The following is a 19,786-nucleotide window of genomic DNA, read 5'->3' as shown; positions in this document are numbered from 1 at the left end:
TATTTTATAATAAATATTATGTATATTACGCTTGCGCACACACACAGAAAAAACATGCTATTCACACAGGAAAGATGCCTACACAGAGAAGGCGCATCACTGACACAGAGTTTTTAAGACGTCCCCCACTCGTTCTCCCTGTCACACATGTAGGCACACAAGCATACGTACAGGTACACACGTCAGCACGTTTGCGTAATTCATACAAACACACGAACACGGCCAAGCGTGGAGAGAACATGGCTCACGCAGGCACGCAGGTTTTATTTCTCTCTAACCCTGTCGCCCGTAAATGTGTGGGTGGGATGTGGGCAATCGCACACACGAATGGCTAAACCGAATTCCCATAAACAACCGCTCGATGCGTCCTTCCACCTATAACTTAACTGAAGCCACTCGCTGATGCTTTTTTAATTACACAAACAACGATGTCGCACTCGACACAAACACCGCAAATGGAAAATCCCAGAGGTAATGCAATTCAACAGCAACGCAACACTGCACCCTATTTACCTCATTTGGCATCAATAGCAGGATGCAGATCTGATGATGATCTACACCGTGATGCTTCAGGGGTGATTTATCGGTAAGAGGTAACCCAAGTGTTCATCCATTTAAACCTGAAATGGCTTCCATTAGTCCTTGGCTACCCCACTCCATCAATGTTGACATTACTGCGCTTTTCAATACATCAAGCAGAGTTAAGAGGTCTGAGAGGGAGAGCTGCGGTAAGTTGCCAGGTTGGAGTGGGGCTGGAGCCGGCCCAGGAAAGATTCAGCAAGGACAGCGACGTCCCATAATCAGTCAACCGAAATTAATTCAAAATTAATTATGCCAAATTTGGTCGGAAGACCGCGAAGAGCCTTTTCATGTCACCGCGAGGACAGTTAACGCACCACAATTTCGCACGAGCAATCAATGCCCGGGAAAATCCATTTCCTTTCTGCCTGCGCTCTTTCTTTATTCCTTCATTGAGCCTCTTTATCCGGGGATTTGTTCCCGGTTGCCGCGTTTCGTAAAAAAAAAAAAAGGGAAGCGGGGTTTACGGGCGAGATTAGCGCTAAATCCGCCGACAGGGCGCGCGTGGGCCCTCCCTCCCTCCCCTCACGACGGGCTCCCTACCCGAGGTGCTCCCCGCCTCCTCGAAGTCGATGTTCCCCAGGTGCAGGACGCCGGCGACCACCCGGAACAGGTCCAGCTTCTCCGTGTCGTCCAGGCCGATCTTCTTCATCGCCCCGCACATCCTGCTGAAGTCCCCGTGGTCATCCAGCAGCGGGTCCTTGAGCGACCCCGCCTTCAGGTGCTGTCAAACCACAGGAAAGCCCCTTCGTGACTCCTCCTCCTCACCTCCTATCCACGCGAACCGTCCTGATGTTGCGCTCAGCTAAATTGCAGACAACTAAATTGCAGACAAACTCGTCCGCAGGTTTAGGAGTAGATGAAATCGCCATTCTGACCTTCCTCCTGCGCCCACTGCAATTAAACACCTATTAAAACAGTCACTTCATTTTTGGGCGGGATCAAATGAGATGCGTTTTGGTGAAAACATCTGTAATTTGCAATGGCCTGGTGATTTCTAATTAGCAAGTGTGTCCAAACTGTTAGCCAAACTACACTGCCAATGGGGAACAAAAGTAATCCTCAGTTTCAAGTCTGAAAGATTAGTTCTAAAGGGAGTCAATCAAGGGGTTTCCATGGCAATCTCCAATATGTGTAAATTCTATGTGTAGAATCTGACCTGCATTTGGCATTCGCAAAACCCCATTTCTGCTCATGTAAAATTGCACATAGAAACCCCAGTACAGTTAAGCCCTTCTCCATAGCTGAGAGATAGCTTTAATGATGTATACAGTTTCAGTATGAACTTCAGGTAAGAGACAGAAAGCAACACACAGAGAAACCGAAACCAGCAGAATGTCACAGTATGAGGGAATCCTACAGCACCATTGGAAAACAAACACAGCAGTTAACAGAAGTTTTTTTAGGTCACCAGCCCTGAACAATTTCACAACTTCCAAATAAAATCCACGAAATTATTTCACTGAAACTCTGTCAAATAGTCAACTGAAAATGATTTATACCAACAGACAAAATGATTTAATTGGTAAACCACAACTGATTTAGACAATGTCCTGCGATGCTGTAGTTGGTGAGCGCACAAAAGAACTCTGAAAAGTCGTGATTCATAATTATTCGCGTCTGGAAACATTTAAAACAGCTTTTTACAATGTGTGAGTAACTAAAATCTCAACCATCACAGATACCCTGAGGTCGTCTCTGACAGCATGTGGTGCATTTTAATATACTGAATAATCTTGAGTCCCTCATCACCAGCTTAACTATTGAAGGTGTAAGATCTCAAATATGGGATTATAACTTTGTAATGCTGATGTAACAATCACTACTGGTAATTGAGAGCAATGGAGTTCCAGAACACTGACTTTCCAAAAACATTCCAAAAAAACCAACTCTTCAAAGGGTTAAATACCACACTGTGACATTCTGTACAAGACAGTAGCTGAACACGAAAGGATAGAACACCCCACCACCAACGGAAATCACCCCAGCACACCAACCTCTGCACTGCACAAACATGCACAACAATCATTAAAAGCTGATGCACGCATTAGCTCCACTTCTCTCTCCACCGAGAGCGAATCCCAACACCTGCGTCATAAGCACACGGTGTTTTAAAGGCCCTGGCTAGGGAAAGAGATCACCTTATTGTCCTGCATTACACAGAAAAGAAGCACCATAAAAAGATGCACAGCTTGTGATTATCAGCAATGAACAGCGGCACAGAATAATCACATTAAAACCCGTTTCATCAGACGCAGGGGAATGGACAGTAGCGTTATATTGCTCATCAGTCTTACACCCCACCCGTGGTGAAGACACTCATTACTAGACTTTTAGCAGATACATAAAACTATTTACTGCATCGCCCCCCCCCTCCCGCATTTGGCACTTATCAATGCATTTCATGTTTAAATTCATGCTTATTGGGCATTTCCAAAAACTGCATCTGTGAAGAGCAAGGCCATCTCCAGCTGCTCTCCAAAAGCAGGCAATAATCAAACCACCTAAAAGACATCTAGGCTTTTATCAGTAGTTCACAGTGTCTTACTATAGTACTATTACTAGTGGCCAGTTACCACCGTAGACCTTTTCCATCACTGCAATGTCCTCAGTTAAGTCAATTTAGCATCCCAAAAATAACAATGTACATCCGCTGCAATGCACGAGGTCGGCTGGACACTTAGCACACCGGAAACCACCAGCGGAGTTGTTGCAGGTACAGTTCCGAAGGATTTCAGGCCTCTAATAGTCACTGTTGAGCAATGAGACGGGGGGGGGGGGGGGGGGGGGGGGGGGTGGCATCGGACATCGTGCCTAGCAGAAGTGTACAGAGGCAACTCTAACTGTATTAGTTCACTTGACAGAATTATCTATATTCAGAACGGGGGGGGAGAGCCGCCAAACTGTCGACTGGGGGAGGCGTTACATGTTCGTCTTGCACGGTCTAATACGCGCACTTGTCGACGCGCTGATAGATTCATTAAAATATACTTCAAAGACAAACTGCGTCGCAGGAAACTTTGAGGGCGATGACCTGACGCAGGTAGGATGAACAAACAATCCACGTAATTCGAGGGAACAGGCGGCCAGCAAATTCTCTCGCCCGCTATCCCTAATAAAAATAACAATAATTCATAACGCGATTCCCGAAGGGGCGGCATACTGCGCGGCGATAATGAAACTCCTCTACATAATTCATCAAAGGGGACCACTACGGCAAACTCGTTTTGCGTGATGAAGAATTCTAACTGATACACCATGTTAAATCCATTCAGACAATTTATTATTATTATTTATTATTATTTTTTTTTTTGCTAATTAAAATATTTGCCGGTTTTCTGTACCTTGTCAAAGCGCCCTGCGGAAGTTAAATGGGGGTTTTTTATAACTGTGCTCTGGAGTCTGTAGGACTTACACCTCTTTCATTTCCCATATATTCTAACCAGAGCAGATAGTAAAATTGGTTGCTCTGTCACGCACATGCATTCTATAAATTCATGTCTCTGGGGAAAGCCCTAGTTAGCCTAGCGAGTGCCGTTTGGATGTATGCAGCACACACGCATAAAATCCATGCCGCAATGATGCAGAAGATTTCAAATACAAATTGGTGCTGTAGGCCCAATTTAAATGGCAATGCACAAACCCATCTTACAGATAATGAATTCACTTAACTGACCCAATTAAAAATTTATCTGTGCTTTGGGGAGCAGATGCCTTTTTGTTCATACTATTCTTATAATGGGGAGGGGGGAGTGTTACTTCTATTTCCCAAATGAGTCATCTCTATGGCTTCTTCCCTTTGTACAAAGTTACATTTAACCTTAACATGTTTCACAGTCTGCAGGGGCTAAACTTTATACACTTTTTAAGTATAAGCACGAGGCTGGTAATTTTCAGGCACCTAATTTTAGATAACTTTATTTTTAAAAATTAATTTCCTTATGGTAACAGGTGTTGGAATCCAAGTTCAATTTCAAAAACATTTCACATTCTGCTGCACACGCGCAATAAACTGGCAACAGGCCAACAGGTCCCTGCCATGCTCTTCTAGCGTCTTCCGTTTCCTGACCAACTGACGCACTTCACTGGCCCAACCAGCTGTTTCTCTCAGTGGGATTAATATATACCCGGGAAAAGCAGGATCGGCAGCCAAGCACGCGCTGCTCTCTCTTCCCGCAAACTCGCCGTGAATTTCCAGAGCTGTCCGACTCGCGCTCATCCCACAGAGGATGGCGGGCTTCTCCCACCATTGCGCGATGGACAGAAATCCTTTCCCACGGAAACAGATTTGCGGAGATTCCTCGGTGTGCTCTTCCAATGTTGCTCGGAGACGCGCGGATAAAGCGTGCCCGCCCATCGTTCTGCCAACGTCAAAGTGGAGGAGGCGCCCACTTGTTAGAAACAAAGTGAACGACGCTGAAAGACCTGTGTAGATTCCGACAGCTCTTATTAATACCTCACAAGTGGCGTAAGACAGAATAAAAGATGCCCTCGAAAGGCATCTCCCCCTCCGTAGAGCCCCAGTGCATCCCTCTGCTCCTCCGCAGAGCCCCAGTGCATCCCTCTGCTCATGTACATTCACCCAGAGCGAGGATAAGACCTGCAACACGACCCGTGAGGCTCACGGCTATTCGGCGGCGTGATAGCCCAAGCACCCGAGGAGGGGAATGAGATGTACTGTACCTCCGGGCTCTTGCGGTTCTGCTGAATCTGTTTGTCCGTTTCTTTGGTGGAAAAGTACCGGGTGCAGCCCCGATTCAGATACTGCAGCAAAAGGGGGAAAAAAAAAAAGGAAGAGGTTTTACAAACACGGGACCCAGTACATTGGTGAGGTTCCTGACATCAATTTTTTTTTTTAAGTATCAACAATCAAACAGGGGACACAATAAATTGCAGCAGTGGAATTTTACAAGTACATCGTCCAGCATTTTAAAAGGTGCACGTGTAATTGGTTGATCGGTGAAAGATCTATATTCAGGCCCACAAATGCCCCTCCAAATGAAAAACCATTTCTGTGGCTCACACCTATAAAACTTAAAACTGCTGGTGTAAATTATTCATGGAATGGCCGTGGCAGAGTGAAAACACTGTTTCTGCAACGGAAACAGGAGACTCTAACATTTAAAGACACACTGTGAAAAAATACAACTTAGTCATTACACTTCATTAATGGGCTCTACATCACACCCAGTCTAGATGTGTTGCTGAAGCTATAGTCAGTGTGGGTTATACTAAAAAAAAAAAATAATAAAAAAAAATTGTTATTTGCCTGGATTGAACATCAAGAGCATCAAATAAATAAATCATTCAGCTTCAACATCAAAGATACAAATAAATTCATCACAATGTTCTATTGTTAATTTGGGAGAATGTACAACTTGTTAAACGGTTTAGAAAAAATGTAGACCGGCATTTAATTGCGAGCTAAAGTTAAGGACAAATTAGCACCCTGTCCTCCCAGGATGCTGAGCATGGGGGGGAAAATGAGGATTTTTAAAGAACTGGGCCTCGCAGAAAAAGTCATTTCTAACTTCCAGGAACGTCTCCGCCTGCATTTTAATGGCTTTCTCGGCACCTGCCACGGCCGTAAGAGGAAACCGCAAAAAAAAAAAAAAAAAAGAAAGGTGTGAAAGCCCGATGGGGTGAGAAGCAGTTTGATTCCCGCGAGAGACACAATTTCGGCTCGCAGACGAGGCGGGATGAGCTCCTCTACCAGGGAGCAGCTGCGAGGATCGCCGCGCGGCCTCCATGCTAATCTTGCGCTAAGAGCAGCCTTTTCACCCCCCCCCCCCCCCCCCCCCGTCCAATCAGAAAGCGGCGCGGGGTCCTGCCATTACCGCGCTCTTATCCCCCCGCACAATCCACCCGCTTAACGACTCCGCTTAACGTTCATTGGGCTTCGATACTTGCAATTACTGACACACCGAGGCAGCAGAAAGCAAGCCGAATCACAAACGATGGTTCCTGGACGAGACCCTAAATATTACATGAGGCGGTCCTCGGTGGATGTTGAGGGAATTAACTGGACGAAATGTACACACGTATTCGAAAAAAGGACTGCGTGACACAAACAATGTATTTACTTATAAATTAATCATTGTATAGGATATTGACATGGCAAGAATACACAACGGATAGGATTTTAGATGAAGGAGAAGTGTACATGCGCTTAAGAACTTGAAACTAAAAAATATCGATTGAACGCTGTGATGATAAATGCGTGATTATAAAATGAGGGGTTATGGGGACCTATGACACAATAGGCGCTAATGGTCATACAGTACCAATCAGGTGAATGCGCTTATGTCCCTCCTATATTTCAAGTTGCTCTTTATAAGAGCGTCTGCTAAATGAAGCGAAACGTAATGAGTTGCATTAGTGAGCATTGTGTGTGTAATGTTGAATCGCACAAAATCCACAGACAGGTGGCCGTTAAAAACAGGGAATTTAAAAAGGAGGATTGAAGCAAAGCAGAACAACTTTCAACAAGATCTGTGCACAATTGACTGAGACACAGACTGAAAATATTTCAGGCTTAAGGCAGCTCAGTGACCTTTGCCCTTTCAAACTAAGTACTTGAGAAACACTCGGTTCCTGGGGACCAGAGTGGATCAAATTTGTGTCAAGTTTCTTCGAAATCCACACATAATTGGAACCACCCTAATTCCCCTTTTCTGATAGAATCAATGGGAAGATTGTAGAATCTAAGCACATAATGTTTCTTTTGACTTTGCTTGCAAAAGCAATATGCAGTATAACATAGCACCAGCATAGCTCACTGAGAACTTTAAAGAATGGTAACAGAAAAATCCTTATAAAAGAACTGCCACTGGGGAAGAAATTAACAATTTAGAGCTTTTTTTTGTTCCATATGTTGGCTTGAGTCATTTTATTCCCAATGCAACAATTCTCTCTTTACCGACCCAGAAGATTCAAACCCCAGCTTAACACAAACATAAGAAATAAAAAAAAAGCTTAAAAGCAGCTGCATTGTGTTAATTATAGGACAAGGTTAAACCGCCCAGTGACAGGAAAACAAAATATTGGAAAGCAGCCTGCTCTGTGGGAAGAGTTAAGTACTCCAAAGGTCGGGATACATGTCAGCTGTTTAATTAGACTACAGCAGAAATGTCAAGACAAAAGTCCCATTAGGACGAATGATGTCGGTGCCACACCGTCGAGTCAATAGCACATTACGTCCTGCGTCAAATAAACAGCAAACATTACTGCTGAAGGGCTGAAGACACTCTGGGGGGTTGGATCATTTGGACGGTCTCCAAGGGGACCTCTACCTATTAGCAACAGACACGGTCATTTATTAAATGCGCAGAAATGAGAGTCGCTGATTTGCAGGAAACTGTGCCAATTCCAGACCGCTCTGAATCCGAGAGCACGTTCACAGAGATCCCACTTCGCCATCTAGTGGCCAGTACAGGTATAAGATTAAAAAAGCCCAGATCACCAGCTTGGCCTATCATACCAATAGTAACTTCAACTAAATTTGCATTACAATCTCTGTTGGCTGCAGGAAACAATAATGTGCTGATCCCCTGTGAAAGAATAAGGGCATGGCAAGCGCTCTCTCACCCTAAAGGTGTCCGGGGAGCTGAGGTGAAACTTCTGGCTGATGTCTTCGGGCGCACCAGCGCACAGCCTGTAGAAAATGTGGTAGTTCCTCTCCTCTTTGCCCTGCGTGCAGATTCGGGACTTCTCCAGCAGGTAGTGGGACACAAACCCACCAACCACAGCATTCTGAACAAAGAACAAAAATTCAACTAATGTGACCGCCAGCAAATATTAAGGAAATAGTGATTCCTTCTAACAAAAAGACAGGACTGTTAAAGACACCGTTTAATTTCATTGATGGGGTTGGAGTGGAGGGATGCATAGAAGTTGGTACTGGAGAGCTGAACTTTTACACCTCACTCGTAATGTTCTCCACTTAAGACTGCAATCAATCCACCTTCGTCTGCATTTTTCAATTCTCACAGTTATGCAGATGACGCACATATGATATTATACATTTCTGTAGAACCTGCTGACACTCATTCTCTCAATTTACCGTCTGTCTAGAATCACGGTCTGGATGACCAACAGCTTTCATAAATTAAACGAGGAAAAAAACAAAGGTCAACAGAGTAAGCATAAAGTAAGGAACCTTCTGACCTGAGTTGTAAACCACATATCGATAATGTTATTATTAAGACTGCCTTTTTTTCCCAACTCAGGAACATTGCACGAGTGAGATCTTTTCTTACGTTGCATGATGCAAAAAAAAAAAACGTATTAATGGGTTTGTTTTTAGCCGCTTTGATTATTGTAATGCACTGGGCTGCCAAATAACACAACTGACCGACTTCACCGGGTACAAATAGCTGCTGCCACAGTATTGACTAAAACAAGGAAGAGAGAGAACATTACACCTATTCTGGCCACACTACACTGACTCCCTGTTTCCTTTAGAATCGTTCTAAGATTCTTTTGCTGGTTTTTAAAGCCTTTAATTGTTTAGCACCTGCATACATCGGAGATTGCCTGTCTGAATATGTTCCTAGTCGAGCCTAGCTCAGATTCTCTAAGGCCTACTTACTCAGTATACCCAAAGTAAAACAAAAAAGAGGTGGAGAGGCAGCTTTTAATTTTTATGCTCCAAGACTATGGAACACCCAACCATTACAAACCAGACATGCAAGTGCTGTGAACAGTCTTAAAAAACAACTAAAGGCCCATCTTTTTCACCAGGCTTTTAATTAGAACACCTTAGATTAGAGGCAGACTCTTTCATCATTGAATTCTTTTTATCTTGTCTTTCTGACATCTTAATGTTCTTTTTAAACTGTTTTTTCTCTCTGTAGTTTTCATAAATGGCTGCTTTGATTTACACATGCTTTGTTACTTATTATTCTCTGTTGTTATTTATTTATTTTTTAAAACTAAATTGTCTACTGTGTTCTTAATGTTGTTTTAAATTGTATTTACCATTTTCTAATTCTTTTTTCTAGTCTTCTACTGTTATTTTACACGTTTCGTCTGTCTACTATAAAGCATTTTGTGCGGCAATCCATGTGTGAAAAGGTGCTAAACAAATACATTTATTTATTGATCATTTTATAATTCTTTAAGAGCAGAACGTTCTGCACAAGTCACATTACACACACATCATGCGCTTATTGGAGCACGGCGCACAAGTTTGTCGATGTCACGCTCAATGAGCCTGCTCACGATGAGAATGATTCATTCCCACGTTTTCAAAAACATTTCTAGCAATTTCAGTTTTTATGTTCTCCATTAGCTTAATGCTGTTTTATTTCACAGAGCATTGAGAAGAATAGTGACGGTACCTTTGCACTGAAGTGGATTTCTACGAACTTTCCAAATCGACTGCTATTGTTGTTCCTGACAGTTTTTGCATTTCCAAAGGCCTCAAGGAGTGGATTAGCTGCAATTAAAGAAGCACAACAGTTACAAAGCGACCAGCCTCAAAATAAAACAAGCTACCGCAATGCAATTCATGGCTATCCAAGCAAAATAAAATTAAAATGTATTCTTACCTTCCACTATTCTCTCATCAATATCCTGGCCAGTCCCGTAAGATGATGTCAAATACCTGAAAATAACAATACAAACAAGAAGATGTGATCGGAAAATGTGACGTGAAATTTAAATCTCTGTATGATTCAGAAATACAAAGCCCAGCACAATTCTACTGTCTATTTTAACTCAGATATCATTTGGGTGATATTAGATTGTCTTCTGTTTGCACAGACAGAGGGATTTTTACCGGAGTACAAATTTGGTGTTTTCTGTTTTCCCTGCTCCAGACTCTCCAGACACAATTATGGACTGGCTCATCTTGAGTACCTTCATGTCGCGGTAGGTTTTGTCCGCTGAGGAAGAGAAGGGCAATAGAGAGAGAGGGGAAATGAAAACCTTGTGGTTGTCCTCAAATCACTCACCACCTTTTTTTTTTAAACTAAATCCATTCTGATAACAGGCCTCTTGGCAAATATATTTATGGTTGTTTTTCCTTTCTAGCCAAGGTTCCCCATAATTTCTGATCTCTAAAAATACCCTCCACACCCACCACAATCACAATTCATGAACTGTGGTGCCATCAAAAATGTACTCAAACATGAGCAAAATCCACAAAACCTTGTTTCTTGGGGATTACATTACAACATTACAATTAGGCCACCTGAATAACTATTCATTACAGTGATGCTGCACTCTAGTGGAAAGCAGGGAAAGTGTCACAGTCACAAAGCCACAGATGCTTTTTTGAGGACCTTGTCAGAAGATGATATAGCTGCTCGATAATGCTCTGACAACTCACCGATTGCATAGACGTGAGGAGGAAGCGTGCCCAGTGACCTTCCACGGTACTTCTGGATGGTTTCGGGGGAGTAGAGCTTGGGGATGTCATAGTAGGGGTTCACCGCGATCAGGATGTTTGCCACAAAGGTCTGAGGAGGAGAATCCTGAGGTTAGTGCACTGAAAGAGTCCAATACCACAAACCAAAGATAATTGAATACTTCCACAGCATTTTGAGGTTATCCAATACCCTCGCCACAATATTCTGTTATATTAAAAGGACTGATTCAATGAGATTTTTGGCAACAATATGGAAAGAGAAATACAAAAATGTGACACAGAATCCTTTATTGGGAATTTTTCTAAGAAAAATTTAATGTCCAAAATAAATTACTGAATGCTGCACACGTGTCCTCTGCCTGTCCACTGGCCTTTCAAACAGTTGATGTTTCCCCGGTGCACACGATTGGTCCAAACTGAGATGGACCACACATTTTGTGCCGTGTGACCAAGTTCCCATAATGTTGCCTGCTGGCAGTGTTAGCTGCGTGACTTCAAGGGACCTAATTATCATCACAGGGTAAATGTTATAACACAGCTGGTCACAGGAGGGTGGGGGGGACCAAAGAAGGGGGTGGGGGCGGAGCTCGAGCGAGAAGCTGGCGACGAGTGGCGTACCGCGCGGCGGCGGTGACGTCACAGCTCGAACCCGTGATGACTCACGGAGACTCTCCTGTTACCCACGCTGTGAAGGGTGATGCAGCGGGAGAAAAAAAAATCTAAGCCACACTGCGTAGTATTGAGTCGTGAACGTGTGGAAGGAATATTAGGCAGAGGGGGTGTGAACAAAACAATGAGGGATTATCCAATCCTGAACCCTGCAGTGACAGGCTTTGGCCCGTACCAGTCGCACCACACCATAGGAACTGCAGGCGTGGCCAACACTCAGAACTGGAATGGTCATTTCTGTGTAGAGCAAAGAATTGTGGGTAAAACAAAGCCTCCCTCTGGGTTCCTTCCATATTTGTATACTATGGGTGATGACACTCAAGGGCCGTTCACTGCCATTTCTTCATTCAGGATGCTGATGCTTAGTTTGAAGAATACAGATTTGGTGTGGGTGCTGCTGCAAGACAAATTTTTCCACAAAGAGATGAACGTAGCTTTGCTCCACTCTTTTAAGTGTGGTTCCCTTTAAAAGATCCTGACTATTGGGGAGTAGAAGGCCACTGCTGGTTTACAGGTGGAGAAAGTTCCTTGTGAAACATCAATAACCAGGAAGACGCATACTTACATAAATTTTGTCTTTACTGTAGCGCACACGAACATTGTTCAGAAGTGTAGCTTCATTCAAGTACATGAGAGAACCTGTAAGAAACAAACAACTATATTCAAGCAGATTTTAAAATGTAATTAAGTCAAAAACTCCTAAAAGGATATATCAAGCTTGAGAAGGACCTGCAAGTTTGAAATGGTGAGAAGTACTACAAGAGAATGAGCAACACAAAGAAAATCCCTTATAAAATATTCTCACACACTTCATGTAACACAAGTGTGCACTGTCTGATATTCACCTTTAGATATCGCTACTCTAACAACCTGAGGACCTCCACAACAGGCTCTGCGTATCACATTTCTGTTAAATCTAATCTAAAATAAAAAATTACATAAAAGGAAAATGCTAACAGCTATAAAAACAGCTATATCCACAGTCACATAGATTTTATATGATTGCAGGATCATGGGACCGGTCTTATTGCTCTCAGGTCATTCATCTCTGTATGCAGCGCTCATAAAGTCAAACAGGTCATTGTAAATCCTTGACTGAACTATTCTGATGCATTTAGCCTAAAGGGACACCTAAGACGAGCACTCACAGTTGTCCTCCACATGCTTGTTGACATCATCCTCGGCGGGGAACACTTGGTTGACCGGAGCCAGAAAGGTCTGCAAAGCAACAGCAAAAATAAAGACAGGTGACGTGCTGGTTTCCACGGCTACTCATAAAAACACTTTAAGTCTCTGTTATGTCAGCGCTCCAACAAAAGCAGTCTGAACACGAGACTACAGAGCGTGTGCAGACCGAGCCCTCGAGGTCCCGACGGCTCAGTTAGGTTCACCACACTCTACCAGGGCCGTCTTTCTGCCACTCCATGAATACCCTGATTAATGCCAGAGGAGATTACGTAGGCAGGAATGTAGATGGAAAACTTCACAGAAGAACTTGGGTCATTTTTAAAGGGGGCTATTTGCGGTGTGTTAGAGAGGGGTGTGATGGCGTTACGAGTCTGGAACAGGAGCACAGCCAGGTGGAGGGAGAGGTCGGGGAGAGGGAGCCATGTTATGGAAAATACTGTTCACGCCCTTTATTACGCATATATACGGAAACGCAGGGCCATCCAGGTCCAAGAAGCAGCAGAGAAAGGAACCAGGAAGCACAGGTTTGAGATTTGAATGATGTACTGTCATTAAGTCATGACCGTGCTGATCATTAACCTTTCAGCTTCTTTCAGCTGAAGAGACCATTAGCATCGCAGCACCATTATCATTTTTTTTACTGTAGCCAATTAATGCAAACTCATTCAAATAAACAGTGGCTGGTGTGAGAGATGACCGTGGGATATCAAATCATGACTAATCACTCGAAGCAGAAAGGAGATCTATAATCCCTGCATGTGTATAGCCCAACATGTAGTGAATAGACACACTGCTTAGCATAAAAACAATGAGAATAGTAATCAGCGTAACATGCCTTGATTTATGTTTTTCCCATGGCAAGAAATAAATAGCTGAAAATACTTTTTTTTTTTTTTCCCATTTTCAATGAGCGGAGTTGTCTTCAAGGCCTAAGCAGTACAAAAACCAACCCAGTGTGTTTTTTTTAAATCTAGCCTGGGATCCCCCTGTCATTGATGTAAATAGCACTCCTCCCTGAAATATTTTACATGCAAAAAGAACAGGTCCTCAGGAGTCATTTTCTATAATGCTAGGAGGCACCCACTACTCATTGCTGCTGCACAGTACAGCTAAATGCCTTATTTACCGTGTGAGCCATGCATGGTAATAGGGGGAAAAGCTACTTCACAGGCCCAGGCCCAAATGTGGGTCAGGGCGGCTATTCACGTGGGCCCACAGAGTTTTCATGGGCTTTTGTTTTTTGTTCTCTTTTGGAAGGATTTGTCACTTTGCGCATTTACTGTAAAGGCATCGGTTTGGCAAGAGTGTGGCTTGGAATGGAGGCAACTTTGGATTCTTTTACTCGCAGTAAAACTGTTGGCATTTCGAGTGCTGCATGACCAGGAAAATATTAGCCTGCAGTGAAGCTGACAAGCTTTCTCTCTATTGCCCTCTCTCCTTCTTTTCTCTGCATTTCCCCCCTTACATTCTCTCCCTCTCTTTTCCATCCCTCTTTTTCTTTCCCTCACTCTCCTTCCTTCCCTTCTTACCTCCTTGACCTCATAGAGCATTGTAGCTCTCACTTCAAAGAAGGTGGTGTCACAGGCATCTGCAATCTATCACCCAGAAATAAGTTCTCTGCCAGTACAACAAACAGGAAATCTGAGTGGAGACTACGTAAGCTTCTGACACCTCCAATGAAAAACCAGCAAAATGACTCGCACGTTCCAGTAGGTCTCGGAAACTTTCAGGCTGTTATCAAAATAAATACAAATCTGAGTAAAGTTCCCCGGCTGGTGTGTGTCAACGAAGAGGTCAGACATGAAAGGTGGAAAGGTTATCGCAACATGTTTACACACAAAGAGGGTAATGAATCATTTCTTGCGAAAACCCTTCATACTTGTGATTCTGTAGCAGTCTGCAAGTGACTTGCTCTCAAGTGGTTTTGTGAGTTGCTTCTGTTTCTATTTTATTCAAGGTAACTGTACTACGCCGTGGGCTTTCGAAGAAAGAATATTCAGAGCAAAAAAAAAAAAGGTTGCGAAAACATGTCATGTGGCTTTTGAATATGTGGGGGTTAGTCTTCCTGGCTCTGACCTTTTCTGGACAGCACTCAACCAGGTTGTCTCTAATGACAACACCGCCAATTCACCTGCTGCCCTTCAGGCCATTTCATACATTATCAGAAGCGGTACAGTAAGGTGACATGTCTGAGGCCACGGAACGCCCAGCATTCTCGAAGCTGACTGGCAGGATTCTGACGAATCCCGTCACACACGGGAAGCTCCAAGGACCAAAAGCGAGGGCGGCGGCGGTAACCGGCGGTGACGTAAGCCTCTGAATTTAACACGCGGCTTCCCTCGCCTGCCGCCGCCAACTTAAAAATAAAAAGGAGGGAAACCGGTGTGAATGGCAGAGCATTACCTAACGTGGGGGGACACAGTCGGCCATTGTCGGGGAGTGACATAGCGTCATGCGCTCTCCCCTCTCTCCAAACGTTTGGCCCCTGGGGGCCAGAGCGAGCGTGGAGCGGCCCCGGGGCCGGCGCGGTACGCTGGCACAAACAGGCCGCCGCCGAAACAGACGGGGCATTGTGCCGCGCGCCCCCCCATCCCCCCACCCCCCCCACCCCCCCCACCCCTCTCTCCCGGCAGCCGGCTCCGGGCTGCCAAGGAAACGAACATCCACAACACTGCCGGCTCTCCCTCTCTGTCTCTCTCTCTCACTCTCTCCCTGTCTCTCTCTCTCACATTAATTACCGCGTGGCGCACACCGAGGTCGGCCCCTCTCAGTCTCCCGCGGGACGGACGGTGCGACGGCGCCGTGTTTTACGGGCGGATGTAAACAGCGAAGCGGATCGGCTAGGCCCCGGCTGTTTGCGCAGGGAGCTTCCGCCGTCAAAGGCGCTCGCCGCTAAGGCCGCTCTTACCCGCGTTAGCGCGTCTGCGTCGGCTCATCAGTTACGCACTCCAGCGACAGGGCAAACTAGCGCAGGCCCTCACCACCACCACGACGTGACACGAGCGCCCGAGGGGAGTCATTTTAACAAGACGAACTTGGCTCGGCACCTGGGCCCAGAGCGCGCTGGGAATTTTGCCAGCGCAGGTGAGCCCCTGGAGCCGTAACACCTGTAGCAGCGCAGAATGTTAACCGGCTCTAAATGGCACATGACTAAACGCACAAAGGGGACCTCGAGAGAGGCGACTCGCTTCGCTCGCGTTAGCACTACAGTCTTCAGACTCTTTAGTCTGTGGCTTGGATTGAATCGAACTCTATCTTTAATAATGACTCACAATAGTGGGGTTTTTTCTCTTCACAGAAACTACATGGCAAGTTCAGCAAGATGAACATGCCAAGCTATTTCTGTAAAGAAAAAAATGAATTCAACAATCATGTGTGAGTCAAATTGTTGGCTGAACCGAGCCCCGTGGTCCCCCTCCAGGGATTAGCCTGCCAACGATCAGCATGAATCACAGCTATCATAAATATTCTAAAGGGCACTCTCCGCATTTACATCACGGAACACAGAGACAGGAAGTGACTTGGTTCCTCATTGGCTGAGCTGGGAGAGTGACAGATGGAAGAACCAACCACAGCTGGAACCCATGAGTTATATAAGAACGGAGGCTAAGAACGAAACTGAGGCTCGGAACAAGGGAATCACACAGGGCATCAACTTAATGTTAAATGATGTGGAGGCCGGAGGAAAGAGGCCCTCACCTTGCCCGGCTGCTTCAGAGGCTCGATGGTCAAGCTGTCCGCCCCGATGTCCACGATGGTGCCCAGCTGGAACCCGTCCGTCGGGTGCGGCGCCCACACCGGCTTCCCATCCTCCATGGCACGGCAGAGCTACGCGGGGGGTCCTGAGGAGGAGAGAGAGCGAAGCGCCGGAGCGTCAGGAGAGACCGCCACCGTACGGCTAGCGCCCGGCGGCGCATTCGGGGTCGCATTAAACAGAACCGGGGTGCAAGGAGGCAGCGGCCAGAGCGCGCACCGGAGATTTGTCTGCGAATTGGAATTAAGCCGGCTGAGATGTCGAAACAGAAACACAAAGAGGCCCTAAGCGATCCGGGCCGCATACGTTTAAGAAATGTGACCTCAACGTGACCAAGAAAAGCCCCACGTGACCTCATCACCGTGTGATCCCCACTCATACACAAAGCCCCGCCAGTCACCCAGTGCCACTGCTTACTCTCACTCAAGCTCTCTGCTAAAAATAAGACACAGGCCACAAAGAAGCAATGCATGATGGGTCTGACATGCAAGAACAATAATGAATAAACTAAAAAATATATATATAATTCATAAGATAAAGATAATGTCATTATCTTTATTAGTTTCATTTTGTGTTGAGGCCTGAAAATTCCATCGGCTGGATATCACACCTTAACGGGAAGTAACTTGAACAGCAAGTGTGGTTCATAGATGAAAGAAATCCTAGAGACAGCCCCTGGTTGCACATTCCACGCATTCATATATCTGTCTTGACGAAGCCAATGACTTGAGGTGTGATGGGTGTGTATAACTAGGTGTGTATAAATCTCTCTGTTTTTTTTTAGCTTTTCTTTAGCCCAGCTTCCTTTTGTATTATTTGCTTTAGAAGCAGGGAGGATAACAGAATAGATCCCAGCTCAGAAGGCATTATGGCAAAGATCAAGCCCTGGCCCACGTAGGGGGTTTCACGTACGGCTTGAGAGTCTGTCGCTCTACAGAGCACCACATGTCTCACCCAAACACGATTTCTTTTTACAAACATTTTAAATTTCAGAACTCCCTACACAAAAATGTACCAAAAGAATATTGTAAGTTAAGGAAAACTGCTGATATTTTCTCACAGGTGAGCCACAGGTGCCTTTCAGAGTTTGAAGAAGAGAAGTTCTCGGTTATTACAATTACAGTACTGCTCAGTACAGTGATACGAATGTTGGCTCTACACATCAAAACCCTCACTGGGCACATTAACCCTCCAGAGGGTTGAGCGATTATGTTGTTACTGAGCACACGATCCGCAGAGCGCCACAACAAAGCGGTGGGTTTAGAGTGAAGTGAGCAGCTACCCCTCGGGGGGGAGGACGCAGGGGACGTGGCGGTCGCCTGGAGCCTGTGCCCAGCACAACATAAAAATGCTAATGGTGCACACACACAGGACGTCACGGCTGCAACAGAGAGCCTGGGGCCCAAAGCATTCCCAACTCCTCCAGCAACCACAAACCACAACTACACCCAAATCAAAAACAAAACTCAGCAAACCTAAAAGCCCCCATAGAAAACACTCTCAAGCTTCACTAGCTGAAATGAAAACAAGCTTAGTCACTCTTACACACTTGTCTTTCAATGCTGTTTCCCCCTGGCAATTTCTTGAATTGGTATTTTAGCCACAAAGAACTCCAAGTGGCAAGTCGGATTTTGATTGCTAAAAGACTGGATTCCAGACAATCCCGTATCTAAGGGACGAAAGAGCAGGAACTGTCACTGCACGGGGCCCCCCTCAGGAAAAATGGATCCGTTTAAAAAAGAGCTCTCGGCCTCTCCCCTGGAGATGGCCTTTATGCTCAGAAGCGTCCCGGACACAGAGGCTCTGCCCGGGACACAAAGCCCTCGGGTCTGGCCAAGTCCCAGATCCCAGTCCCAGGCACATTTTCAATGCTCAATTATCAAATCACTGGAGTGTGTCAGGAATCGCTCACTGTGCGTAACGACCATGTTATTTTCCCTCTCCGCACTGAAATATCTGCACTCCTCTGCACCCAAAATTCACAGGAATCCATTCAAAATTCCATGAAGACCAAAGGCTCTGGAAGAAAGTGTGCCAAAGATGGCTGGGGAAGAGGGGAAGGGGAGATGGGGGGTGGGTTCGGGTTGTTAGTGTCGAAGGCAGGGCTGCAACAGCCCCGATCATCAAACCTGATTCTACTAATTAGCATCTCAACAATATCTCTAGCTGTTGAATGGGGTGGGCTTTGTTAGGGTTGAGGTGAAAACCTACAGAACCACAGATCTCCAGGGACAGAGTTGGGAATTTAAGGATTGCAACTGCAGCACTCTTTTCAAAAATGTTGTTGTTGCATTATGCAAAAGCAAACAAACAAACTGCTTTTGAGGATTTATTATATCTATAGCAGCTCTCTGCTGAACAAATATAACCCACTGTCTGATTTATTCCACTGGCAGAAAGATTTAGACGAACAATGCTGAAAACATTCTTTTTAATGTCAGTTATTAGCATGCAAATCCAGTAAAGCCAACATTTACAGCTTCCCACAGTTGGCTTTGACAAAAATATGACTCCTGCGAAGTTGGCTCACATCCAAACACTGCCCTTCTACAGACGCAGATAAAAGACCCCGCTGCGCTCCCAGGACTGTGTGAAACCAGTCAAAATAAGAGGCCCGCACCTCCAAGGGCGCTCACAAGTTCCTTGATTCAGAGCATCCGTCACAATTTAGCACTGAGCAGAAGCTACTAAACCGCTGCTCGCCTCAAACTAATAATAGATGCTGAAGTAAGAAATAAATCTCCCAGACCGGACCCAGCGGAGCTGAGTAAGGACTCATCTTCTCCCTTGTGGTCCAAAGAGAGGAGCTCTGGGACAGACGAGTACAACACAGTCCCGTGGACAGACTGTTCAGTGCAGTGTTTGTGAGCTAAAGGAATATAGTTATCTGAAACAGAGCTACTCGAATCTGGTCTGAGGAGGCTGAGAGCCAAGGCTATGTTTTCCTCTTAATTGCCTGGCTGGAACAGCAGATAGCAGATACCATGGTCCTCCATTACCAGAGCAGAGTTGCATGAGCATTCCATGCTTTCGCACTGCAGTAAGACAGGCAGATGTAGGCCCACCCCTTTGATCCTAAAATGTCATTTTCCAATTTGCTACACTCAATTTCCCATACAACTAAGTCAACATTAAATACCCCTCTGTCGGTCTAGATTGAATTAAATAACTTTTTTGAGTGAGCATGTGGGAAATTAGAGTTAGAACTAGATTTTGTTGTCACA

At 45.1% G+C, this 19,786-nt stretch overlaps 1 protein-coding gene across 8 annotated transcripts in view; it reads right to left on the bottom strand.

Annotated features, from left to right (window-relative positions):
* Positions 1-19,786, bottom strand: part of myo6a (myosin VIa) — a 66,915-nt gene that overhangs the window by 34,081 nt on the left and 13,048 nt on the right. For all 8 annotated transcript variants that reach the window (XM_035423110.1, XM_035423109.1, XM_035423102.1 and 5 more), the window contains exons 2-11: positions 16,508-16,650; positions 12,769-12,838; positions 12,186-12,259; positions 10,913-11,042; positions 10,361-10,466; positions 10,131-10,186; positions 9,921-10,018; positions 8,167-8,331; positions 5,263-5,343; positions 1,123-1,303 (exon numbers count right to left, since the gene is read on the bottom strand). In XM_035423110.1, the coding sequence (XP_035279001.1) occupies positions 1,123-1,303; positions 5,263-5,343; positions 8,167-8,331; positions 9,921-10,018; positions 10,131-10,186; positions 10,361-10,466; positions 10,913-11,042; positions 12,186-12,259; positions 12,769-12,838; positions 16,508-16,624 (1,078 nt within the window). In that variant the 5' untranslated portion in view covers positions 16,625-16,650. The remainder of the gene's footprint in view (positions 1-1,122; positions 1,304-5,262; positions 5,344-8,166; positions 8,332-9,920; positions 10,019-10,130; positions 10,187-10,360; positions 10,467-10,912; positions 11,043-12,185; positions 12,260-12,768; positions 12,839-16,507; positions 16,651-19,786) is intronic.

Source organism: Anguilla anguilla, chromosome 6 (assembly GCF_013347855.1).
Source record: "Anguilla anguilla isolate fAngAng1 chromosome 6, fAngAng1.pri, whole genome shotgun sequence".
Classification (NCBI taxonomy): domain Eukaryota; kingdom Metazoa; phylum Chordata; class Actinopteri; order Anguilliformes; family Anguillidae; genus Anguilla; species Anguilla anguilla.
Note: the sequence above shows the minus strand (reverse complement) of the source record. Positions and strands in the feature narration are given on the sequence as shown.